The 27,309-nt window shown below is 38.5% G+C and overlaps 1 protein-coding gene across 2 annotated transcripts in view; it reads right to left on the bottom strand.

Moving 5' to 3' along the window:
* The window catches only part of LOC102810898 (1-phosphatidylinositol 4,5-bisphosphate phosphodiesterase beta-1-like), a 1,100,672-nt gene that overhangs the window by 713,409 nt on the left and 359,954 nt on the right, over positions 1 to 27,309 (bottom strand). For both annotated transcript variants that reach the window (XM_006870398.1, XM_006870397.1), the window contains exon 3: positions 4,571 to 4,639. In XM_006870398.1, coding sequence (XP_006870460.1) covers positions 4,571 to 4,639 — 69 coding nt within the window. The remainder of the gene's footprint in view (positions 1 to 4,570; positions 4,640 to 27,309) is intronic.

Below are 27,309 nucleotides of genomic sequence, written 5' to 3' on the forward strand. Positions count from 1 at the left end.
GTTGGGCCTCAGGGGCCCTGGGCCTCGGCGGTGACCAGGCTGTGGGCCTCCTGGGCCTCACGGCGGGTAGGCGATTTGGGGCTTGGTTAGGCCTGGGCCTTTGTGACCAGTCTGTGGGCGGTTTGGGCCTCAGGGCAGGCCTTGGCCTCAGTGAGCATGTATCTGATGACGTAAAAAATGCCTCAGTCTCTCTGTACCGTGGGTACCCCGAATTTCCTGATATCCACGCCGATCTCCCTCTGTATTTGTTCGGCTTTGCCAGTTTATGCTTCCTTTTCTCTGGAAATGCAGCCTTCTAAATGGGGTTGCTCTAGCCCTGCACTTCAAGGTCCAAGGGGGGCAGAGGCACTAGCCAGCACTGGCGCAGGTACAGGGAGCGGGAGCCGCGTGCAGGCAGGCAAAAGCTCAAAATGCCTGTAATTCCTCAGCAATTTATCTTTCAAAAAAACGAGTTCAGAATGTTGAAATATAAGATCTTATGTTTGCTCAAAGGCTGTCTGTCTGCTAGACAGAGATTTCCTATGTGCGATTCCGCCCCCTTTCCCCAGAGCCTGCCCTATCTGAACTGCCTGGTCCGGGAAGCGCCGGAAGTCCAAGCCAGGGTCTTTTGAAGAGAGTCACCACCATGGGGTGCCTGAGCATAAAGAAGGCAGCTCATGGGAGCCAGATTAGAGCAATAAGGAGTCATTGTGTCTTCAAACATGATTTGAGCAGCTGGACAAAACTTCACCTGAACTCAGTGCTTCCACAAAAATACTTAAAATACATCCAATCATCTTCAATAAATTTTCTTATAAATTTTAAGGAAATTTGAGCTGCGGTTTTCTTTGACAACTTAAAGATTTTTGAAACTGACATCGATATAAACCTACTTCTTACTGTCAAATACTAAAAGACCCTTTTAGCAAAGCCCCTCCTTAAACCCCTTTTTATTACACAAGTCTTTCAACATTGAGTAAAACGGAAGCTTACACCTTAAAAACTGACAGGAACTTCTTAATAGTAATAATAAAAAATAATGACGATTATACCAACGAAGTTGTTGTTGTTGTTAGATACCATCCAGTTAGTTCTGACTCAGAGCGGCCTTATGCACGGCAAAAGGAAACACTGCCTGGTCCTCCGCCATTCCCACAATGGTAGTTGTGTTTGAGTCTGCTGCTGTTGTCACTGTACCAATCCATCTCATTGGGGGTCTTCCTCTTTTTTGCTGCCCCTGCACTTTACCAAGCACGATGTCCTTCTCCAGGGATTGGTCCCTTCTAACAACGTGTACAAAGTCCAAGAAATGAAATCTTGCCATCCTGGCTTCTAAGGAGCATGCTGGCTGGACTTTTAACACAGATTTGTTTTTTTCTTCTGGTAGCTCATAGTACTGGCAGTATTCTTCTCCAACCCCATAATTCAGTTGCATCGATTCTTTTTTCAATCTTCCTTACTCATCATTCAACTTTCATACGCATATGAGGCAAGTGAAAATACCATGGTTTGTTCAGATGCAGCTCAATCCTCAACGTGCCTGCTTTGCTCTTTAAAGCTTTAAGGAGGTATTTTGCAATAGATTTGCCTACTGCAATATGTCATTTACTTTTTTTTACTGTCACTTCCATGAGTATTGATTGTGGATCTAAGCAATCAACATGAAGTCTTTGAGAACATGTCAACCTTTTCTCCACTTATACCAACAACAGTGTCTAACTTTCACCACTTACAGCTGAATCAATTTTGACTCACAGTACACCATGTGTGTCAGAAGAGAACTGAGCTTCATTGGGTTTTTGTTTTTGTTTTTTTTAATGTTTAACTTTTTATTGTGAACTGGCTGAAAGTTTACAGAGCAAATCAGTTTTCCATTCAACTCATACACATTTTGTTTCATCTCATTGATTGTAATTCCCACAATGTATCATCATTTATCCCACTTCCTCCCTATGTTTCCTATTTCCATTTCTCCTTCTTTCCTAACCCTTCTAAAAAGTGTCTTTGGGTAAATGCTGCTTTTTTGTCTCAAATGATTGATTGCTCTAAGGGCTGAGTACTTTCCTACTGCTATAGTTCTCCTTATAGACCTGCCTAGTGTTGGCTGAGGGCTAGTTCATTTCCAGACCCGACCCGAATGGTGGCTAAGGGCTATAGTCTCTGAGGTTCCACTGGTTTCTATCTGATCAGTAAACCTGGTCTTCTTTTATGATTTTGAGTTTTTGTTACATTGGGTTTTTAATGACTGATTTTTCAGTAATAGTGAAACCTATCTTTTAAGGAACTTCTAGGTAGACTGTGAACTCTCACCTTTCAGTTAGTAACCAAGCACATTAGCCATTTGCACTCCAACACTTAGTTGTTGTTAAGTGCTGCTAAGTCAAATCTGACTCAGAGTGACCCTGCTGAGGGTTTCTGAGGAGTGGCTGGTGGGTTTGAGTACTCATTATATACCAGCAATATGTAGTGGCTCTCAAATTTTGCTGCAGATTTGGTTTGAAAAATTCAATACATACTGAGCTTATTATCAGTAAGATTCTTGTGGTTCCAGAATCTCTAGGAATGGAAAACAGGCATCAGCATTTTTTTTAAAGCTCCCTAGGTGATTTCATACGCAGTAAATGTGAGAGATTCTGTGCTAAATGTTTGCTAATGAATTATCTCATTTCATCCTTTTATCAACTTTTTAAAATAAGCACTATTATTATGATCCTAATTTCACAAAAGAAGAAGAAGGCTGACGATTAAGAAAGTGATACAATATGGCACAGAACCAGGCTTTGAAAATATAAAAACGAGGGTTCTTTAAGAGTAGCAAGCATTAGAGCGAAAACAAAAATAACAGCAAACAAATAAATTACAATAGCAACAATAATGAAAAAAACGTTTAAAAAGAAAAATGGATAATCCAAGGAAAAAGAGATTGGTCCCTCATAAGAAATAGCTGGTGGATAAAACAGTAAAAAGTCTGAATATTCTGAGTGTTAAAATCCATCATCAAGAAAAGTATTTACAGATCTAATAGCAGTTTATCATCTAAGCACAATACAGAAACTGATTCTGTTCTTTATTAACATTCTGACTGAACCCATAAACGAAACACTTAGTTGATAAGCAACTGTGTATTGCAATAAAAGAGACAGATTCATGCATGAAAGAAACCCTTCATTTGACTCCCCAAAGCTTGCAGCTAAAGGGGTTCTGAAGTGGTGTGGGTAACTATTTTGAGCAAATATTAGGATTAAAATGACAAATTTCACAGCTACGTTATTATTGAAGGGCCTGGAACTAACAGACTTCTATGAGAGTTGGCTGAAGTGTGATTGGAAGAAAAGGAAAATAAAATGACACTTTCTTACACTAAAAACTGTAAATAATTTCTGAATCATCATCAAAGCATTAATTTTGATAAGCCTCTTTGAAATGAAACTGAAAAACCACAGTTCTGAAATTGCATTATATCACAGAGAGATGGATGTACCATAAATAATTGACTAGTTTCACACGAAACACTTACAGAAACATAAAAAAAAAAAACAAAAAAAACAGCCTCCTTTCTTGTTATTTTTCATATTCTCCTGGAGATCATTTTAGCCTTTTAAGCAATAAAGCAGAGTCTGAGCATTTGTTCTATGGTATAATTTGCCAGAACCGACTTCCGACTGCCTTGTTATGCATGAATCTAAAGATACAATCATTGCAGGTGGATACCTCCCCCCTCCATCTCCAAAGCAACAGATCATTTCAGATGTCAAAGAATGCAATTTGACTTTTAAAGACCAACAAATTTTCAAGCAGATGCTCCAATGGAAAAATCAACAGTTTTTTTTTTTATAAATTATTAAAAGTGGCATGAAATTTCTAAATGCCAAGTTCTTATCTCTATTTGTCAATATTCCCCATTCTAGAAATGAAATATTGAAAGCACTAAACTTTGGATACAGTACACTTTGAAACACATCCTCCTAGTATCTCTTACTAGATAATCAAGTTAAAAGAACATATGCATAATCTTCATTTAACCTTTCAGAAATCTCTTCAAAAAGAATAAAGTGGAAACAACATTTCAAATACTCTCTTCTGGAAAGTTTTTCAAACCAAAACAAATGCCATTCTACATAACTGATCCCAAAGTACACTGGTATTCACTCAGAACATTTGCGGAAATAAAACTTCATACCCTCTGACTTCATGGGTTGAATTATTCAACCGCAAAGCATTTGAGCTGTAAGGTCTCTTTCATAATGTTAATACATACACACTTAATAGGCTCAAAGGATTTTAAACACATTTTAATTATTTAGAAATACGGGAAAACTTTGATTTTTCAAAGAAAAACTCAAAAGAGGGCACAAAGCAATCCCTTATGCCCAACTGTCCACACATTTGCTATTTCAGTCATTTTAATAAAAGTGGAAGTGTTACCCTAGTGCACAAGTACATATTAGCGTTGGGAATGACTGGCTGTTTTATTGTGTGTTTTACAACATCTACAACAGAGAAATTTTTAATTGAGGCAATTAATTTATACCGTGACAGAGCTAAATAATCAAGGTAGCATCTGGTGTGTGCACAAAGTTCTGCTTCCTACCTTGGGAGCTTTGGCATGTTTCCCACATCTGGCATCCTTGACAAGGCTGAGATCTAACAGCTCCGTCTCCTGGAAGACAAAAAGCGAAATCATTAAGAACCCATTCTGATCTTTTTGTTTGTTTTATATCATTGACATCACTTTCAAAGAGATAGTATCATTTTGAAACCCACCTAAGACTTTCCTGTGGCTGGGATATTTTTCATCTTACATCACTTGTTCATTGATTTGGGAAGGAAATGAAAAGCTATTGTCTCTCAGTTTACTATATATTCTACCACATTTTGGAAGGGATATATTGAATATGTCCATGATCTGAGTGCTGGGTCTATCCTAAGAACCATTCCTAAGGCTTTACTGTTCGACTGCTGAAATATAATCTTGGGAGTCATCCCATATGTTGGTGAGAATTCAGGAGTAGGGATGGGCATCAAGGATGTCAAAAGAGATTTTTCTATTAGTTTATATACATACCTGGCTCACCTGACTATGGTAAATAGATGGATCTACCCCCCACCCCAATCCTCCTGTTCTTTTGCACCCATACCTCCCATGTTGATCATTTATTTACTATGTATTATTGAACACCTACAACATGCACGTTATTGTAGGGTGTGGATGAACTTGCCATCAAGAACAGAAATAAAGAAATGCATATGTCCAAGACAAAGGACTGCATATTAATGTCAAATTTACAGCTATGAGGGACCAGCAGCACAAAGATAGTTTCTCCCAATGGACTCAGAGAAAAGCTCATGGAGGAGTTATTGAGCATGGAGACAAGGGTGTTAGTGGGAAGGTGGAATTGTATCACAGTGAAAACGTACAACATAAGCAAACAGCCAGAAAAGAAGTACCAGAGTTTTGGTAGAACTTTGAGAAACTAGACAGTAAGAGGCCTTTGGGCAGTTAGAAATGGAGAAAACTTCAAGGAATAGGTGCAGCAGGGAAGAAAAGATGGAGAAACTAAGGGTGAGAAGTAACACAAGCAAAGATACAGTGGCAGTAGGAAGAACATCCACATGGGGACATCAAATACCCTATTTGGTTGGAGGAGAGAACACATGAATTCACAGGAAATGTGACTATAATGAGATATTTGGCTGATAGACGGAAACCCTGACAGGCCAGCTAAGAAGTCACCAAGGCCAGATCACCTACAGTGAGCAGAGTTGTACAAATATAACTCCAAATGTTCCACTGGTTTACTAAGGAGTGAGTCAATTGGGAGAGAAAAATCTAATTCCCCTATTCCCAGCAGGAGGCACTGCACCATAATTGAGCCTTCCCTAAGCCTTCTAGACAGGAGTGGATGAGTGGCTGTAACTTCTTACAGTTCCCAGTCCCCACATACTGGCAGCTGGTGTTCCCAGACAACTTTTCCAAACTAAAATGTCTGCAGCAAAATTATCTGATTTACTCCTGCACTTAGGTTGATCTTGCTGCAGTATACTAAAGCTCCAAATAGCTCTGCTATTTCTCACCTCTCCACTCAGTTTGCTGTTGTTGTTCAGTGCCATGGAGTTGGTTCCGATTCATAGCGAGCCTGTGTAGGGTTTCCAAGGAGCGGCTGGTGAGTTAAAACTACCAATTGTGTGGTGCAGACTGAATTTGTGGTCCAGTGGTTTATCCTACAATGCCACTCCTCCATTCAGTGTAGTAAGGGTCCAATTAGCTCTCCTATCTCTTCCCTCTCCACTATTCATGTTGTTGTTGTTGTTGTTGTTAAGTGCCATCAAGTCAGTTCTGACCCATAGTGACCCTGGATAGGGTTTCCGAGGAGCAGCTGGTGAGCTTGAACCATTGACCTTGCAGTTCAAATGGCTTTGCAGTCTAGCGCATTAAACCATAGAGCCACACCAGGACTCCACTATTCATACTCATTTCAATATAAATTGGAGTTTCCATCTCTCCAGTGGAAAGCAAACCCATCCAATAAGCCCAACAGAGCATCCTAGCACCAGCACCCCTCTCTGGAATGAAGGAAGGATAGTAAAACAGTGGAAAACCAGACTTGAGGAGGTTGAACAACTCCACATCCACAACCTCCAAACCATCTGCTGGAAAAGGAACAACATGAATGGAACTGAGCTTGAGGAATATTAATCTAGAAGATGAGAGCTGAGTGGAGAGGTGGGAAATAGGAGAGCTAGTACATGTGGCAGCGTAGTGGTTACAAATCGGTCTGCGAACCACAAGGTCAGCAGTTCGAAACTACCAGCTGTTCCTTGGGAGAAAGATGAGGCTTTCTGCTCCCGTAAAGATTAACAGCCTCAGAAACCCTGTACCGGGTCACTATGAGTCAGTACCAATTCCATGGCACATCACCACCACCACCAGTACATGTGGAGATGATAAAGAGATGAGCTACTATAGTGGTATAACTGATTGAAAGAAAGATGGAAGTTGTAAACTTTCCTGTGACTAAGAAGTTTGGGCAAAAGGATGATTCAATATGGAGTTGTTGGTTTGAGGAGATTATCCAAGAGATTGAATTTATGCAATCATTATTTACTGGAATCCTATGTCTCAACAACTTGCTAGGTACTGAGTGTTAACCTAACTAAATAAATGAGGAAACCCTTGGTTTTGAGGAGCTCACAAATAAAAACAATTATTATACTCTTAAGCAAGAAATTTAAAAGTGCACTTTGGATATACAATTCACAGAAAGTTAGTATCATTTCAGCCAATACAACAGAATGAACATTGTAATTAAGGTGTGTTTCAGGTGCAAATACACAGAGGCTGAATGATGTAAAGGAAACTACAAGCCACTCTTGCACTGGGATCTAGAGAATATTCAATATCTTTTTTTTTTTTTTTTAGTTTTTATTGTGAATTGAGTGATAGTTTACATGGGAGAGTATCAGTTTTACGCTCATCCTATCGTATTTCATCTTATTGCAATGATTACAATCCCTTCCATGCATCATCAAACAAGCCTGTCCCCTGGCCGTCAGCACACAGCCCCTCTTCCTCCCTGAGTCCAGAGTCTTCAGCCGCTCCATCTCTCCACATCATTGTCTCTACCTCCATCTGGCATCACTGCTTCTCTGGATAGGGACCCATACTGTGCTCTTCTCCCTTGATGGTCCCAGGGTCCTCTGCTGCTGGACTGCAAGATCAACTACTCCATTCTTTTTGTTACAAAACGTCTACCTTTACATTTGCAACTCTCATAGTTAGTCCTGATAGCAATTATTCACTATTGAACCACAGGAGTTTTATCCCCATCTCCTTTCATCAGCCCCATCCAGACAGGTTGGAATTCTACCTTCCCCTGCACCCTCTGGAACTATGTTCCCTCTTGAAAGCTTGTAAGCCAGTCACTTCTTGCCTTTACCCCCCACCACCCCCATTTTAGGTAGCCAATTTCTAAGTTGCCCATCCCTGTCTATCCTGTGTAACGAGGGGGGTGGGAATGATCCTTCCTGTAATCAATATCATTTTGATTTGCTGGTTTTTGCATTGGCATTCTCTTTTCAATTATACATAAAAGCACTACTATTGATATTTGTGGCATTTTTCTCTACATGTTGCATGAGTTTTATATACATGTACAATAAAATTCACATATACGCCATCAGTTTACCTAATTTTTTGGCTACATTTTCTATTCCAGGAAATTCCTCCCAGTTGAACAAACAATAGCCCTAAACTAGACTTTCATATTTATACACACAAAGCCCCAAACTGAGTTCATAAAAGACTACACCTACCAGGCAGCAATATACAGACTTTACATTACAGACAATGAAAACTATTTTCTATTTTCTGCTTAAGAGGAAACATTCATTCCCCAATCCACACTGGGATAGCTAATGCCAGCTGCCTGAGGGAGCCATTCTAATACCAAAGTGATTACGACACTTCTCTTACTCGTGTGTAAAATTATGTGTGTAGGAAACCCACCTCGGGGTACTATCAGTGTGGGTAATGTGGTGTGGGAAACACCCAGGTGGAAAAATGATCTTTCTGCTAGAACTTGATGATGAAAATAGTGCCTTCCACTTCCATTACCATGCAACAGCCACCCCTCTGGGGTTTAAGTACATCCTGTTCTCCCCCACTAAAATGAATATGAGGAACTCAATGCACAGGAACACAGAACCCTTACTTGTATCATTAAAACTTTTTCTAGGTTAATCTTCTTCTGTTAATAGTTTTAACAACCCACTCTCATTATTAGAAAGCAGTGAAATGGTCTCTTTCTCAATTTAATTAAGAGCTACTTCTTTCCAACTTTTTAAATTCACGATTCCTTTACACCTTTCTCAAAGGGAAGGGGCGATCACATGAGTTATAAGCAGAAAACTTGCATTTGAGTAAACCTCGAAAATTAGAAAGCTATGCAATTCAGTCAACCATTTTACTACCTGGAACACCAATTTTATCATCTACAAAACGAGTAGGAGTCACATGAAGGCTTGTTAAAACTCAGGCTTTGGGTTCACTAGCTGTATTTAGGAGTCCTAGTGTGGTGCTGTAGGCTAATGTGTCAAACTGCAAAGTCATTTGAACTGCAAGGTCGGTGGTTCAAGCTCGCCAGATAGTCCTTGGAAACCCTATGCAGGGTCGCTGTCGGTCAAATCAACTCGATGGCACTTTAACAACAACAAAAGGTATATTTAAGGTCCAAAAATCTGTATCTCCAACAAGCTCCCAGGTGATACAAGTGCTCCTGAGAACCACTGATCCATACCCATGGGGTGATGGTCATATGGCTTCTTGTATAAATAGATTAACGAAGCTACAAAATATCATTGTATTATAACATACATTATAAGCCTAAAGCTATCATTTCTTTATATAGAGAACTGTCAAGTAAAAAATACTACACTTACTGTGAGTAATATTTACAACAATGTTATATTTACAACAATGTTATATTTACAAAAATGACTAAAAAAAAAAGAACGAGAGATTGATGTAAAAACAAAAACCCTCACAGGATTTGATGCCTTGGTTTGGAGATTTGGAGTCATAGTTTCATCGAACATCCGAGATATCTGGCCTAATAAAATGTTCAGTTCTTCTGCTCTATATCCTAGTTCAGTGTGTATTGCCTAGGCTCTTAAAAGCTTGCAAGCAGTTATTCATAGCAAAATTGATGTCTATTCGCCTGAAACAACAGAGGAAGGAGAGTCAGGAATAAAAGTGGGATATGGAATGTATAGCTAATTGCTTCCTTTACCACCAGACAAGAACTGAAGGTTCTCAGCTACCATTATTGAGCAAAAAGATTTCATACAAGAATCCTGATCAAAAAGGGGAAACACTGAACTGAATTTCAACTTCTCCTGGATTCTAGATGTCCTGGAGACATGAAATTTGGATAAACCCCTGAAACCACTGCCCTGAAATGATGCAGTTCAAACCCACCAGTTGCGCCTCAGAAACCCTATACAGGGTCACTATGAGTCAGAATGGACTGGACAGCATATAGCAACAACAACAAATCAAAAATACCCCTTGTAGTCATCTTAAAACCAAATAACTCTTTAACTATTAAAATAAAATGTCTGCCTTGAACATATTCTCTCTTTTAAGATCATAATGTCAAAGTGGGATCAAAGTGACCACAACAACTTGAAAGTTTAGATACGATATTTAGGGAGTAATGAACACAAGTTAATGAGGAGGAACAATTCCAAAAAAGGAGGATGAGAAAGGTTGCACACTTAAAGTGTGTAATCAGCGTCACTAAATTGTGCGTGTAGAAACTGTTGGGTTAATGTGTTTTGCTATTATGTATGAGTATTCTCAACAACAGGAGAGACAAAATTCAATAATTAAAAATATTACACCTACTGAACACAAAAGTATGACTCATGAAGAATTATCAGCTAAAATTTTGTTTAATTGAGGAAAAAATATTCAATGACAAATGTCATCTAGTCCTATTTTAAAATAATAAATACCCTTAGCACTAAATTGACCCTATATAAGCAACCATCCCAAGTGTTTAGAACTGTAAACAATCATTATAATCATCTATGTTCCCTGAAAATGCTATATAATATAAGTGTTTTACTTCATAGCCTTTGAGACTCTTCACTTGCCAGATCTTTCAAATGTTGGAAGAAGGAATTCGGTTCTATTTAAATCAAACCAACAAGGCAAATGGGATTGAGACTCAAAGTCCGATGGCTTACGTGAAGTAAGTAAGAACAGAAAAAGATAACTAATTACCACTGAGTTGACTCTGACTCCAAATAAGCTACAATTTGGAGTTAATTTTCAGAGCCCACAGTGGCTTACAGACCACGCTCCTCAGCTTTCTAACTCAGCCACTGAAGTCCTAATGGATGTGCCTTCCCCCCTAGTTTGGATGGGTAAAAGTGAATTAACAGGACCAAAGGAGTTTCTTGATATTTTGCATGAGTAATGGGAAAACTGAGATGGAGGAGCCTAAGGGAAGACTAAATTGTCTCTGATGGTTTACTATTCAGCGAAAGATTTCATTCCATCAGCCACAAACACACTGTAAGGTAAATGAGCTATGAAATTCACTGCAAACTCAGGAAAGAATACAATTCCAAATCCAACTTTTTCCAGAATACCAATTTCTATGCCTTGTCACCAAATTCCATTAGTCACCCAATATAATAATGTACTTTAAGCTCACACAATATATAATCAGGACTACAATTACAGTCATAAGCATTTCACAGAGAAGATATTAATGGCTGGGTATGTGTGGAGTGATTACGTATTCCTCCACATGGGGTATATTCATTTAGTTGTTCAACCCCGATTTTTAAAAAAAGTAGAATACATTAATATGTTTTACTGACTTCCAAACATCTCTACATTGCTCATTGTTTCAAAAAAACAAAGAAGAAAAAAAAAACAACAACCTATTTTAGCATCTTTTAATGAAGGGTTTTAATTTTAAGATAAACAGATAGAATAGACTCAAATCTTTGTTCCTTAACTTAATTTCACTTGTGAGAGAATGAAAAATCTATATAGTATGTCTCTCTGTCTGTCTGTCTCTCTGACTGTCTGTCTGTCTGTCTGTCTGTCTGTCTGTCTCTCTCTCTCTCTCTCTCTCTCTCTCACACACAAATCCGTGCTGTTCCTCTTGTTTCCTTTGTTCCTCAGACTTGATTTTTGTCTTTTTCTCTTCACTATGCAATTGAGCCTTAGCATTGGAAATGGACAGGTCATTAATAACAGCCATAGCAAAGAAAATAGCATGATGGAATGCTGGCTTTTCTTTTCTTTTCTAATTTAAGCAAAAATAGACTACATAGAGTATTAAGCTCAGAGAGCTAAAAAGCAGAAAACTTAATTTCTCTCTTGGAATTATCACTTGTTATTAGGTCCTGATGTGGTGCTGTAGGATAAGCACTGGATTACTAATGGCAAGGTCAGTGGTTCAAATCCACCAGCAACTCCTCAGAAATCCTATACAGAGTTGCTATGATTTTTATTTGACTCCACGGCAGACCACCACCACCACCACATACTATACACTAAGGATGTTCCTACAGATGCCTGTGCCTTGTATCCTCTTCTGTCGCACAGCGATAGGGATGCCAGCAACACCTTCCTCAGGGCTACAGCTACAACTGCGACGTCCCACTAAGATCTCCACTTAGCGAACAGGAAGTACTGTATATACAGTTATGTTTGCAATGTAGTGAAAGGGATATGGTCCCAGCAGAAAAACAGACAATGCCTAGATGAAGCATCTAAAAACAAAAACGTGGACTGCAAATAAAAGAAAAGGCATCTGAAAATCCAGTGCTCTGTACCAAACCAAACCCATTTCCCTGGAGCTGTTTCTACATCATAGAGACCCTACAGGGATGAATACAATACCCTTAAGGAATGTAAATCTGTAATCTTTACCAAGGCCAACTGGCACATCTTTTCCCGTGGAACTTCTTGGTGAGTGCTAACAGTCAGCTTTCTAATACCAACCTAGCACTTTAACCACTGTGCCATCATGGCTCCTTAGTAATCTAAATATGAGAAACCTCCCTGAAACCTAAATATGAGAAGCAATTAGTGTCATATAATCTAGAGTTTTGAAACTGGAAGAGATCATAGATATGAAAACTGAGTCCAAGAGAAAGTATCAATTGTGGAAAATCACTGAGACTGGCAGACGAATCTGCCTATTCCTAATTCCTAAAGGAGATATAGATACATAATATAGATACTAGCACTGACAAAAGAACAAGAAAATTAATTAAGGCAAATAGGATTTGTAGGATAAATGGTGACTCTGTAGGATAAGCACTGGATTGCAGAATACCAGGTCTGCATGTAAAGTCCACCAGTCTCTCTGCAGGAGAAAAAGATCCTGCAAAGATGTATAGCCTCCAAAACCCTATACAGGGTCACTATAACTCAGAAGTGGCTTGACAGCACTTTACATCAGCATTAACAACAAAAGGGGAAAAAAAAAAAAACTAAACTTGCATGTTGTGCATAAGAAAAAAATATGATATATTGTTTTTAAGTGCTGTCACATCAGTTCTGGCTCAAACTCTGTATAGGGTTTCTGAGGAGTAGCTGGTGATATATAGGAGAACGCAATACTAGTTGTAAAAGGCTATGCCCATACAACTTAATGTGGAATGTATCAGCAAACATCTAGTTAATTTCTTTGACACTTATTAGGTGAGATGGGTCAGTTCTGATTGGTACAATAGCCACATTTTCTCCTTCTTACCTCCTTCTTCGGATTCCTGAGAAACTGATATATCCCTACCTAAGAATACAGCACTGTTTAAGATCCTTAGTAATCTATTGATATTTCAAAAACCTTTAAGTTAATATACCTACAAATAGTTATATCCATAGTATCAAAGCTTTCTTCAGATACCAAATTAATAAAACTTAATTGTACAGCATTTATGGTATAGCCTGAAACATCTGTGGCCAAATATCTGAGACACTGCCACACGAGTCCAAGGGTCTTGGGTACATTATATTGGGGCGTAGCCTTTACCAGTATTTTAAATGACAGATGAAAAACAAATGAGTTTTAAATAACAGTGATAACAGAATACTCATTGGGTGGACGTTACAAAAAAAACACCAAAACCCACTGAGATTATTTTATATCCTAAACATGGAGCAGGAGCCCTGGTGTGGTGCTGTGGGTTAACGCACTAGACTTCAAAGTCGTTTTGAGTCACAAGATCTGCAGCTCAAGGTCACCAGGCCCTCCTCGGAAACCCCATGCAGGGTCACTATGGGTCAGAACCAACTCAATGGCACTTAACAACAACAACAAGAAACAAGAATAATATTGGAGATATGGATAGATTCTAATAAGTAATACGCTTTATTTTTCTACTTCAAAATTTATTCGCCACAATTTTATAGACAAATAATTATACTGCACTTGTTAAGTACTCAGAGTTGTTTGTTGTTTTCTTAAATAACTCTAAGAATACACATTGCACTGGGAAGGGATATGAAAATTTGGAGATGGTTGTGCTGAGTGGTGGCTACATGAGTGTATACATATGTCAAAAAAATAATAAGCAATTCATTAAGATTCATGAGTATCACTGACTGGAGACCAGGGGTGGTATAAACCATTATCACCCTCAGCTGCTGACCAAAAATTAAAGTTCATGTCCCCCAGACGTGCAGCAGAAGAGAGGTTTGGGAATTTTCTTTCAGTCAGCCCTAAAATCCCTATGAAACACAGTGCTATTCTGACACATTTGTGATAACGAACTATACATCAACTTTCGCATCAACTCGACATCAACTAGTTTTTCTTTATATTATACTTTAACTTGGAATCCTGGTGAGATGCTGCAGGTTAATGCACTGGGCTGCAAGGTCTGGTTGAACCTAAAGGCTGATGATCCAAGCTTACCAGACACTCCTTGGAAACCCAATACAAGGCCACTATGAGTCGGAACCAACTCGATGGCACTTAACAACAACAACATACTTCAACGTAATCTTCTTTTAAATAGTTTTTAAAAATAAAACAAAAGGATTGCATTGGCACAGTATTCTATCACTGGTTGTGTTGACCAAAGTTTCTCATTTTATGCAAGTCATACTAACTTTTTTTTGCTTTCCAAGGTTTATTAAAAATCAAAGAATAGAAAAGTTTACATAAAAATATGTCAATTTTAGCTCCAACATGTGTCCACACAAAACATCAAACATGATCTCTTTTTGCGAAGCCTGAGACCGGTGACTACAGGGGAGCCAGACAAGTCATGGGGCTCCCAGGGGTGGGGAGTCTGGCCCTGCTCTGGGACCACCCTCGGCCTGCCAGACAGGCACCCACGGTGGTCTATTGGCTGTGGGCTGCTCAATATTGCTAATTCGTAGAGATTAGTACAGGCCTACAAGTCAGTGTATATAAATACTTCTGTATCGATAGGTTCACAATTGAAATACTTTAAATATTGTAACTTCTGGTAGCCGGCAGTGAGAATGTGCTACTCTGTCCCAGACGGTTTATGGTGGGGGAGGCGGGAGTTCAAGGGGTTCAAGGGCAAGACTGTGTGGCCCTGTCCTCACGGGCACTCACTCACCTCTCTGGACATGGGCTCTGCTGGCCTGCTCTGCAATTCAGCTAGACTGCACGACTGTCTCAGGGCTGTCTGCTATGGGACCTGTGCAGTGGGTGGGGCCACAGTCCCCCATCCTTCCAGAGGGACAAGGCTTGGAAGACATGGTCAACATTTTTCAAATAGTTTTATAAATGTTGAAAACTATCTTCATGATAGTTTGGTAAAACATAGAATCCTATCTCCCTAAAAGTGTCCTTGAAGATAAATATGGAAATGATATAGAGTAAACAAACAAATTGTTTCCACTTGAAAATAGCAGATAATTTAAAAGTAGCCAGGTTTCCCTTTTGAATCACCTGGAACATTATCTCTGGTCATCTGGAACACAAGGTTGGATTGAACTACAAGGTTGGTGGTTCAAACTCACAAGACACTCCTTGGAAACCCTATACCGGAAATTACTCAAAGGCACTTACCAACAACACCTATATCACTATAGCTGAGCAGCTGGTGGAATTCTTTGATCTGATAATGCAAGCTGCTTCTATTTCCTTAACTGTACCTTAATGTAATCATTGAACATTCCACTGATTACATTAAATGGTTTCAACTGATGAGTTGAATCCAGTGGTTCTCAATGTGTAGACCAACAGCATCAACATCACCAGGAACTAATGGAAAAAAATGAAACAGAACAATGAACTGGTATACCCCAGACCAATCAATCAGAATCTATGGGGATGTGACCAGGACATCAGCATTTTTACAAGCCTTGCAGTGATCAGTTTGTAATCTGTAGTTTGAGAATTTCAGCCTTCACTGTTAGAGATAAATGCCTGCCATAGAGAAGACTAGCTAAATGGGAACTTGTAGGCCATTTTTACACTTGGATAAGCTGCTTATGTACATTTAATACATAAGTGCCTACATCTATTTTATAATAATTTATACAAAGCACTTATATCATATTATACTGAAACAATACTCTCTGTATTGGGTCCAAGAGGTCAGATAAAACCAAGGAGAGGATCTAAGATTCCTAGCCAATTTCCAGATGTTCCGATTAACCCTGTGCATGAGACATCTAGATCAGCAATGATGTACTTACTTTTCAGAGGACATTAGCATCACTGAAGTATACTATCCGGAGATTTCCCTGTTTTCTGAAGAATCCATACATGGTATTTACCTTGCCATTTGTCATAGCCTCCTGATTGTCACATTTTTCTCCTTCTGCTGTTTATTACAAAATCTATCGCAGATTGTTCTATCTAAAAGGTTGCATCTTATCCAATAAAGCCTCTCCCAGTTTTTCAGTGACCACAAGGTTCTGAGGGTCTCTTGATTTCATGTGACATACTGAATGTGCAAAAAAATTGCTTCCAAAATGAGATACTTTAAACTGATAAATATGTAAAACATGTCTTTCTATTTCTTTTCAAAGAATTGCTTCGTAAGTCCACTGGCGGTTTTCTGGAACTGCTGAAGAGAATCTAGTGGAGTGTTTTCTAATGTGAATCTGTGATGATAAGGATTTGTTGTTGCTCGTACATGCTGTCAAGTCAGTTTCAACTCCCAGGGCCCATCCTGTATTATTCTTACAATTGTTATTATGTTTGAGCCCATTGTTTCCTTTCCTGAATACACCTACTCTCCAGTGTTTAAGTGCTTCACACCTAACAACTCATGCTCTACCTTTGATCTACAGGTGCCACTTCACACTGAAGAACAGAGAACAGGAAGTGACAGCAAAGCTAAATCCCACCCGGGAATTCCAGAACTCATAACAGACAGGTCGGAAGTTTGAAACCCAGCTCCTTAAGACAGAAAAAAAAATCCAAAGTGTAAGTGGTACCTTGGAGCTCTCTATGAGGTTATTTAGGGCTGGGATCTCACCTGCAAGCTCACCTTAATCAAGCTTCTTCCATTTCTGTTTTGCCTCCCCCAATCGCTTATCCTTATCTCATGAAAGACCTTTCTTCACCAATCATTTCCACAGATCCCCTCACATCCTGGACTGTTTTGAAAATACTGTCCCCAAAAGACATCAACTTTCAAAATAATGTTAATCTAGAATCCATTCTGATCCCATACATACGATGTTTTAAAAGCACATTGATTTGTATAGTAACTTTTTTTCATTGGTTTTTGATGCAGTCTGCATGATTTGGAATTTCTTTACGTTTTCTATGAAAAGATTTTTAATCATATGATACTGTCTTCGGTACATAGTGCTGCCATAACAAAATACCACAGAACGTTTGACTTTAAAGAATGTTGCTGCTCTTAGATGCAGTCGAGTCGTTTCTGACCCATGCTGACCCTCTATAGGGTGTCCGAGGAGCATCTGGTGAGTGTGAACTGTAGACCTTGTGGACCAGATCTTTATCCTACAGCACCACAATTTATTTTCTCACAGATCTGGAAGCTAAAAGTCCAAATCACTGTCTCCGTTTTGTTGATACCTTCCTGGGGACCTCTCTCCTTGTGATTGCTGGCAGCAAGTTCTGCTTATCCATCTGCATCTCTGTCTATTTTGCTCTTTTTAATAAAACACAGCACTGCAGCATAATGGGCTGGACCGCAAGGTCATTTTGAACCACCAGGTTGATGGTTCAAAGAAACCAGACGCTCTTTGGAAACGCTATACATGGTCGCTATTGGTCGGAACCAACTCAACGGCATTTAACAACAAGAAGAAGGAATTTGTGTGGTGCTGTAGGAGAAGCATGGGCTGCAAGTTAGTTTAAACTGCAAGATTGGCGGTTCAAACTAACCAGCCACTCCTCGGAAACTCTATACAGGGTTGGAACCAACTCGATAGCACTTAACAATAAGAAAGGATTGGGAGCTCAGAGGTTCCATACAGTAAGCACAGGAATGGGAACCACAAGTTTTGCAGTTCAAGCCCACTGCTGAGACATTCTGTTCCCTCATTATTTAAAGCCTCAGAAACCCTGTATAGGGTCATTATGGGTTGGAACAGACTGAAAGGCACTTAACAACAACAAACAAGAAGGAACTGGGTGTAGGACTCACCCCATTCCAGTATGAACTCGTTAACATTACAAAAGAAAACCTTTATTTCCAAACAGGGTAATAGTCATAGGTATGAGGGTTAGGACTTCAACACAACTTATTTGGGGGAAACATTCAATTCATAATACCAAGTCGATGAACATTCTTTGAGATTGCATTCTCAGTCACCATATACTGTATTTTGTTTTAGATCATTCTTAAAAGATTAAAAAATTATAATAATTATCAATTTCTTGGGAATTGACATCTGTGTATAAATTAAGTAACTTAATATACAAATAGTTTTTTTTTTTCAAAAACTTTGCCATATCGTATCATAGTCAAAGCTAAGACACAGTGCTTGATTTTTTAAAGGAGGAATCATTTATTCTGAAAAGAAAAAGAAAAAGAATTTAAAGTGATTTTTTTAAAATCACTTTATCTATTTCCTAAAGTCTAAGAGGAAGGTCCCCAATGAGACGGATTGGCATAGAAGCAAAGCAATGGGTTCAAATGTAGCAACGATTGTGAGGTTGGCCCAGGACTGGGCAGTGTTTCATTCTGTTGTGCATAGGGTCGCTATGAGTCAGTACCGACTTGATGGCACCTAACAATAACATCAATAATTCATTTTTGGCATGTTCAGAACTCATAGATGCCAGTTCACTTCCTTCCGTTATATTTTAGGTCACTTGCTTTTTGGTAACAATTGATTTGTTGGCTTCTTTTTTTAGCTACCTGTTCTGGTTTCCACTCCCTGTGGTTTATTATTTTTATTTTCCTAATCCAGCTGCTACACAGGAGAAAGAACTTGTGATGTTTCCGTAACGATTGTTGTTGCTGTTGTTGTTGTTAAGTGCCTTTGAGTCAGTGCCAACTCATAATGACCCTGTATAGGGTTTCCAAGGATCAGCCGGTGAGCTACAACTGCTAACTTTGTGGTTCCAACTGACTTTGCAGTCCAGCATATTAACCCACAGCGCCACACCAGGAGTCCTCCATAAAGATTAGAGCAAAGAAAACCTGTGGACAGTTCTACTCTGTCACATACGGGTTACTCTGAGTTGTAAATGATTTAGTGTCACCAAAAGAAGCACATTGTCTATTCCAGTCACTGCTTTTGAACATCAGGTGGAGACCAAACCAAGAAGGACAACTAAAAGAAGCCATTTGTCATTGTCTTACTCTTCATGACAAGTTCCTGCAGAAATTCTTACATATGCTACCTTCATGAGAAAGATTGAAACATGGCAAGGCAGTACACAGTATAGTTTTAGAAAGTGATGGAAAGCACAGACTATTTTAAAATTAAGACTGATACATTGGAAATGAGGATAATAAGTGAAAACAGAGTTAAGAAGAAAATAAATTAGTTAGTGCAAGAGACAGACTAACTTGAATCAAATTGATCCTTGAAGACAAAGTGCATGTACAAAGTAAGTTCTTGAGATAATGATACAATTAAAATATATATATATATCCCCCTTTGGAAGACAATTCTCTGGCCAACTAATTGGAAGAGATCCATATTTGTACCCATTACAAAGAGAGGTGACCCAACAGAATGTGGAAATCAGTGTACAATATCTTCGATATCCCATGCGAATAAAGTTTTACTAAAGGTAATACAGAAACCGCTAAAAGCATACATTGACAGAGAACTTCCAGAAGTTCAAGCCGAATGTAAAAGAGTCTGTGGAATGAGGGATATCATTGCTGATGTCTGATGGATCTTGGATGACATCAGAGAATATCAGAAAGATGCTTACCTGTGCTTTACTGACTACACAAAGGCTTTTGATTGTGTGGATCATAACAAGCTATGGCCAACATTGTGAAGTATGAGTATTCCGGAACACTTAATTGTGCTTATGAGGAATCTGTACCTAGACCAAGAAGCAGTTGTTCAGACAGAACATGGGAACACCAAATGCTTTAAAATTAAGAAAGGTGTACGACACGCTTCTATTCTTTCACCATACTTACTCAACCTGTATGCTGAGCAAATAATCCAAGAAGCTGGACATCAGGATTGGAGGAAGATTCATTAACAACCTGCGATATGCAGATAATACAACCTTGCTTGCTGAAAGTGAAGAGGACTTAAAACATTTACTGATGAATTGTATCTCAATGTAAAGAAAACAAAAATCCTCACCACTGCATCAATTAACAACATTCTTATCAATGGAGAAAACACTGAAGCTGTCAAAGACTTCATTCTTCCTGAGTCAAATATCAACACTCACAGAAGCTGCAGTCAAGAAATCAGAGGACGAATTGCATTAGGCAAATTTGGTGCACAAGACCTTTTTAAAGTGTTGAAGAACAAAGATGTCAGCTTGAGGACTAAGGTGCACCTGACCCAAGCCATGGTATTTTCAATAACCTCATATGCATGCCAAAGCTGGACAGGGAATAAGGAAGACCGTAGAAGAATTGCTGCTTTTGAGTTACGGTGTTGGAGGAGAATATTTAAAGTGCCATGGGCTGCCAAAAGAACAAACAGATAGATTTTTGTTGGAAGAAGTGCAGCCAGAGTGCTCCTTGGAGGCTGAGATGGCCAAACTTCATCTCTCATACTTTGGACATATTGTCAGGAGGGAATAGTCACTGGAGAAGGATATCATGTTTGGTAAGGTGGAGGGTCAGAAAAAAAGATGAAGACCCCCAAAGAGATGGCTTGGCCAAGTGGCAGCATCGATGGACTCAAGCTTGGCAACAATAGTGAGGTTGGCTGAGGATTGGAGAGTGTTTCGTTCTGCTGTTCATAAGGTTGCTATGCGTCGGTACTGACTCGATGGCACCTAACAACAACAACAACATATTTTCTGTTATGTTCTAAACTTTTTTGTTATGCTAAAAAAATGCTTCTGAGAAGAAAGAAAGTAAGGGAAAGATGGAGAGAGGGAAGGAGTTAGCAATCTTGGAGAATGAGACATGCGGTTTACAGTCTTTATAGTAGCTCTTGTAAATTATGACACTAGAATCCAAAGAAGCAGATATGTTGGGACCAGTCCACAGGCTGAGCATTCCTGAACAGAGTTACGGCAGGAAGGAGAAAACAGTAAGTGGAGAAAGAGGGAACGGAGCAGCAGGGCCTCAGGGAGCCTCCACGCTATCTCTCTCACAAAGGCTTCTTGGTGATGTCAGCAGTGGGGGCACCATGCTCGTGAAAGCTGACTCTCAGGACACTTGGAGGTGGACCTGACCTTTGAGATTCTTAACATGGTTGGGCAGAACTTTCACCCTGTCATGGCAGAAAGAGGCTCTGAGAATACAGAGAAGAAATAGAATGGTGCCAGACAGAAAACCACAATACCCAGTCCTTGGATAACTTCTCCAAAATATTAGATTAGTTGATGAAATAAGAAACAATTGAGATTGGAATTGTTCCCAAATAAAATTGCCACCAGCAGAATACAGGGAAGGGTTTCTTTGTATCCTCATTCCCTGCTTCAAATTAAGACAATCTCAATTTTAATGCCTCCTTTGTAAATATAGTTGAGAGAGTAATTACACAGGAATGTTTTACTAAGGGCAAAATAGTCATAAGAAATTAGCTTCCTTAACCTCTTGAATATTATCTTTCTGTTGTGTTAGGTATCTTCTTGCTCCAGATCATCTCCTCAAAGTATCACATTACTGATCAACATCATTGGTTATCTTTAACAGTGAGTCTTACACATTGATGTCTAGCTGGCTCCGGAATTTTGACAAAGGGCACATTCTGATTTTTTGTTCCGTTATTCCACTATTTATAATGTCAGAATAAATTACTTTATTCTCCAGAGTACAGAACAATTGAATTTCATAATCTCTTATGAAGCCTAAATTTTCACCAGGGTCACTGTCTCTGGGTATATAATTTTTCTAAATAAATAACTCATGAATCCTTAACACAGGCATTGAGTACCCAGAGGAGAGATCACTTTTTCATTATATTTCTTCTTGTTCAGATGAAAGTAAATCCTAAAAATAAATCTTCCTCAGGATTGCATCTCCTGTGCTATCAAAGAAATATACAGCACAAGAATCTTAAATCTGTTTATCTCAGATGCTGGGTTCACAGTGAAAATATTCTATCTTTTTATTTATAATGAATGGTTTTCTATTCTTTTTCTTAATGCATGCACAAAGTATTCCTCACATACCTTTGACACCATCAGTCCTAACTGTGTCTCTATGTAGGTCCCACAGTAAAAACCCATTGTTTTTAACAATCTTGATTATTTGGGTTTGCAGCTTCAGGTGAATCACATTTGTCCTATGTGGGTTAGTCAAAATTAAGTACAGAAGTCTCCATGTAGCAAAATTGGTACATTTCTGCCTTATGATTATGGAATTAAATTAACTTGAGTCTTAAGCACTGTCTGTCTTTTTGGCATAATTTTTTTTTTAGTACCAAAGCTGGGACACATCGAGTAGTCCAAACTCTGAGAAGCTATGCAGATTTGATACCCTTCTCCTTGTCTCTGTTGGTATTATTTGACAGAAGGGTCATTGATTCTCAAAGTTTGGACCCTGGACCAACAGCAACAGCATTAATGAAGAGTTTGTTAGAGATTCAGATTGGCAGGCCCCTGCCTGACCTACTTAAAAGGAAACTCTGGAAATGGGCCCCAGCAATCTGTGTTTTACAAATTCCCCAGGAAATTCTGATATACACGCAAATTTGAAAACCACTGGAATGAACACTTATAGATTGGTAACAAATAGCATGTGGACACACAAGGGTGTTTTGTTCTTAATGTTCTTTCTTCTTGTTGTTGTTAAGTGTTATAGAGTTGGTCCGTAGCCACCCTCTATAGGGTTTTTGAGGAGTCTCTGGTCAATTTCAACCACCAACCTTGTGGTTCAAACTGACCTAGCAGTCCAGTGCTTACCTACAGCACCACACCAATACTCTTTTTTTTACAAAGGTAGGTATATAAAGTAAGTGCAAACATATTGCTACAATATCATAGAAAGTGTTATTAAACAAAAATATCAAAATGTGAAGCTACTGTTTCTTCATATTTGAGGAGGAATCAAAATTTATTCACACTCTGGTTATATTAATATGCCCTCACCTCAATGTTGTCCGTGGCTGATGACAACATTGAATGTGAATGTGAAATGATTCTATCAAAAAGATAAGTAACAGTAGATTATGTAGCAAATCATTTGCAAATCAGCCTTGGTTCTGCCTATGAAATCATCCACGACCGACTTGGGTTTTGAACAGTCTTTGCAAGCTGGGTACTGAAACAACTTACAGAAGAGCATAAACAGAAGCATTTGGACATCTGCAAACGGAATTTGGACCAATATTCAGAGGAAGGTAAAACTTTCTTTTAAAAAAAATCATTACTGGTGACAAGATATGGATTCATTACTACAAGCTTGAGGATAAATAGCAGAGTGTGAAATGGAAACATTCTCAATCGCCAATAAAGAAAAAGTTGGAAAGTCAGCAGTTGGAAAACTGATGCTTACAATTTTCTGTGATTATCAAGGGCTAGTATTGGAATACTATCAGGAAAAGGGTTTAATAATCAACAATGCTCCTTACAGTGAGATGTTCACTGAAAACTTTAGTCTAAACTTTGGATTAAACACAGAGAACTGCTATCCAAGGGGGTTGTGATCCTGCATGACAATGCATGTCCGCACACCTCTGCTCACACTGTTGACACTCTGCAGAAACTTATTTTTAAGGTGATAAAGCATTCTCCCTATAGTCCTGATCTTGCTCCATTGGATTGGTCTCCTGAAAACAGCCCTTTGAGTACAAAGATTCACCTCTGATGAAGAAGTGAAGACTGTGATGCATTCATGGCTGGCAACTCAGCCTAACTAAAACATTTTTTTAATAAGGGAATATGAAAGTTTGTTGACAGATGGACAAAGTGTACTGAAAAGCAAGGAGATTCTGTTGGAAAATGATACACTGTTTTATCTAAAAGTCGATTAAAATAAATTCTACAGCCTGAGAGCAGATAATTTTTGACTTACCATTGTATCTTACATTCAGCTCTATATACTTCTGAAGACGATGTTTTCATGTCTCTAACTCATCCCTCCAAAATTCTGTGCTCTTTGATTCATACCACTTGAGAACAGCAGTTTGGGCTTCCTTACAAGACTCAATGTTCCGTTTACATTTTCTTTTACAAGTTCTTTGAGTTTTAGGAACAGAAATAAGTCTGAAGAGGAAAGTGCAAGGCTGATGGGCAAGGATTCCCAATGAAATTATCATAAGACATCCCTTGCTATTCTAAAAACCTGAACAGGTGCTTTGTTGTGATGGAAAAAATTCCTTGGCTCAACTTTCCTGGCCCTTTTTCTCACCACTGAAGTTCTCGGTAGTCTTGAAATTCTTCTTAGGAAATCTCCATGATTGTCCTAAGTCCTTAGAGAAAATACTTCAGGATTCTCTTTTGGAAATTCCCTACCCCAAAAGAAAAACCCAAATTTCCCCTTCCCAAAAGAAAATCGCAAAACAATTGCCATACTTTTCTGAACCAACATCTGTCTTGAATTTAATTGCCCAGCAGAGGATCCTCAGAAGTCAGCTTTTTTATTAGATCTTGCTCTGTGGATCATATTTGTAAATTCAAGACTTCTCCCCAGATATAACTGTTCCATAAAATTGGCTTCAATTTCTTTAGTCTTGTTTCTAAGACTGATGGAAAGATCAGATGTTTGAGCCAGCCAAAAGCTTGCTGAGATCAAGATTTTCACTTCAATTTGAAAATGGCCAACATTTGAGCTTCAGTAACTAGCACCTCAATTGTACATATACAGTCTTCCTTAATTAGCTTGTGGACTTCAGCCAGAGTTTTGTCATTCATAGACGTTGACAGTCTTCCCTCTCATCTCATCTTTGAAGTCTTCCTGACCTTCCTTAAAATACTTGATTCAACTAAAAACTGATGTGTTTTTTGGGGCAGCATTTCCATAAACTTATTGCCAAGTTTCAGTTATTTGGGAAGATGTCCACTTGAGTTCGTTAAAAATTTGATATTAGTCCTGACCGCAAAAATCATGTTTTTCCATTGTGCAGAGATGTATCTCTCTCTCTTTTTTTTGGTTTAAAGGCATCCTAATGAAACTAAGATAAGTGCATTGCTGTGGGAACTTCTTTGCAGCCATCCACTGATAATAGATTCATGTTTAAACACATTTTATCTGGAAAATATCTGTGCATGTATGAACTAGCACCCTAATAACAGTACTTTTTGAATTACCCTTGTGTTTCTTTTAACATGCCTAGAAAAAGCACATTATCTTACTTAAAGAAAATATTTGATGTTTGTGATGATCGGATGCTATTTAAAGCAAAATATGTGAGCAGATGAAAATCTAAATACTGGGAGAAAGAGAGAGAGGATGAGAGAGACAGAGAACTAGCATAAATATAAAAATTTAAGAAAATCCAGACATAATGGTGTCTCACTTTACATCACATCCATTCTTCAAGTGTATTTTTAAACTTAAAAATAAATTTCATCACAAAGAGGCTCTTTGTTGTTACATAAAAAGTCATTTAATATATGGGCTGTAACTAGTGCTTAAGATTATTTTAATGATATATTAGCATCCCCAAATGCTTTAAAAATATTCTCAGATGAAATTAGTATTAAACTATTAAACAACATAGAAAACCTGGGGTTAGCTATCACTTTTATACTCAATGAACACTGAATGAGGCTTGAAAAGTAAATTTAAATAGGTCAGCATTATCTGGACTGTGCAGAGCTTATAGCAGAAGTAGACAACTTACCATCAAAATGTACACTTTGTTTGAACAGTGTACAGAATTGCAGGGAAATTGCTTCCCCACTCTGAGCCATGTTCCCTGATACCCGTTGTAGACACAGGGACATGGAGTTACTACTTCTTACAAACAGAATATGAAAGGAAGAGATAGTGTTATTTCCAAGTCCTTTTCTTTCATGTTGCAATCACTAGATTGGGCAAAACGTAGGTCACTGAATCCCCAGGTAGAAGAAAGCCACTTTCAGACCAGAAACACCCACAAAAGGTACCTTTGTGACTGCAAAAGAATTTTGTTGTGTTAAGCAGTTGAAATTTTGGATCTTATCTTTTATTGTAGTTATGCTATTCCAATTATCTAATCTACAGCTTTATGACCTTATTCCTTTATTTTATTAAAGGACAAATACTGCTATGTCTGATCATTAAAAAAATAAATAACAGGCATATAGTATGTTAGATGTTAAGTAACTTTAGTGAGACCACACAGTTTATCTGCTACTCAACTGGGAGTCCACTTCATGACTATGAGCTCTAATGCCCCATATACACCAACACGCCTGACTGAATCCACTTTTCTAACTTGTTAGAAAGAGCCTCATTGATATTACCTAAGTTTTTGTTGTTAAGTATGATGGAGTCAGTTCTGACTCATACCGACCTTATTTATGAGTAGCAGCTGGTGAGCTTGAACCCCCATCCTTTTCAGTTCAAACAGACCTTGCAGTCTAGTGCATTAGCCCACAGTGCCACATGAGGACTCCATTACCTAAGTTGTTGTTAAATGGCATCGAGTCGATTCTGACCCATAGCAACCCTGTAGTATCAGCTACATTCACTTAAACATCCCTGTTTTTTTAAAAAAATCCTGCCATATTTCTACGCAACGAGGGATTTTAAATGCTACAAATATGTCAACACACTGCCTGAAAATGTTGACCTCAAATACCAGTTCTGTAGCAGGAAATACAGCATGCAGTGACGTTGTGAAAGGTAGCACCATCATATAAAAGAGACCCAGTGCTTGTTTCTAAATAGCATTCCATAAACATCCTCTCTGGCTACGCTTACTCGCCTGCTCGCAGAGCAATTATATTCCCAGACAAAGAGCCAGACCTCCAGGTTTTGTCCTATATCTCCATATTTTACACAAAATTTAATTGATTAACAAACAGAAAGTTGTTCTCTTTCCTTCCTGTGTTAGGATTGTTTTTGGAGGATGTGCATACTTTTTTCATTCAAGGCGGAAAAAATCAAGTAGAGAAAAGAAAGATAATCCTGAAATTTATTTTATTCTCCATAACTTCTTAGTAGATATTTTCATTTCTAATATTCTAGTGATGGGACCAATTTCTTCTCTCTTTCAAATGCTACTGCTTTTTCTTTTTTCATTTTGATTTTAAGTCCTTCTGACATTTCTCCTTTTTAGCTTTGCTTTTAATTTTTTTT

Source organism: Chrysochloris asiatica, unplaced genomic scaffold (assembly GCF_000296735.1).
Source record: "Chrysochloris asiatica unplaced genomic scaffold, ChrAsi1.0 scaffold00141, whole genome shotgun sequence".
Classification (NCBI taxonomy): domain Eukaryota; kingdom Metazoa; phylum Chordata; class Mammalia; order Afrosoricida; family Chrysochloridae; genus Chrysochloris; species Chrysochloris asiatica.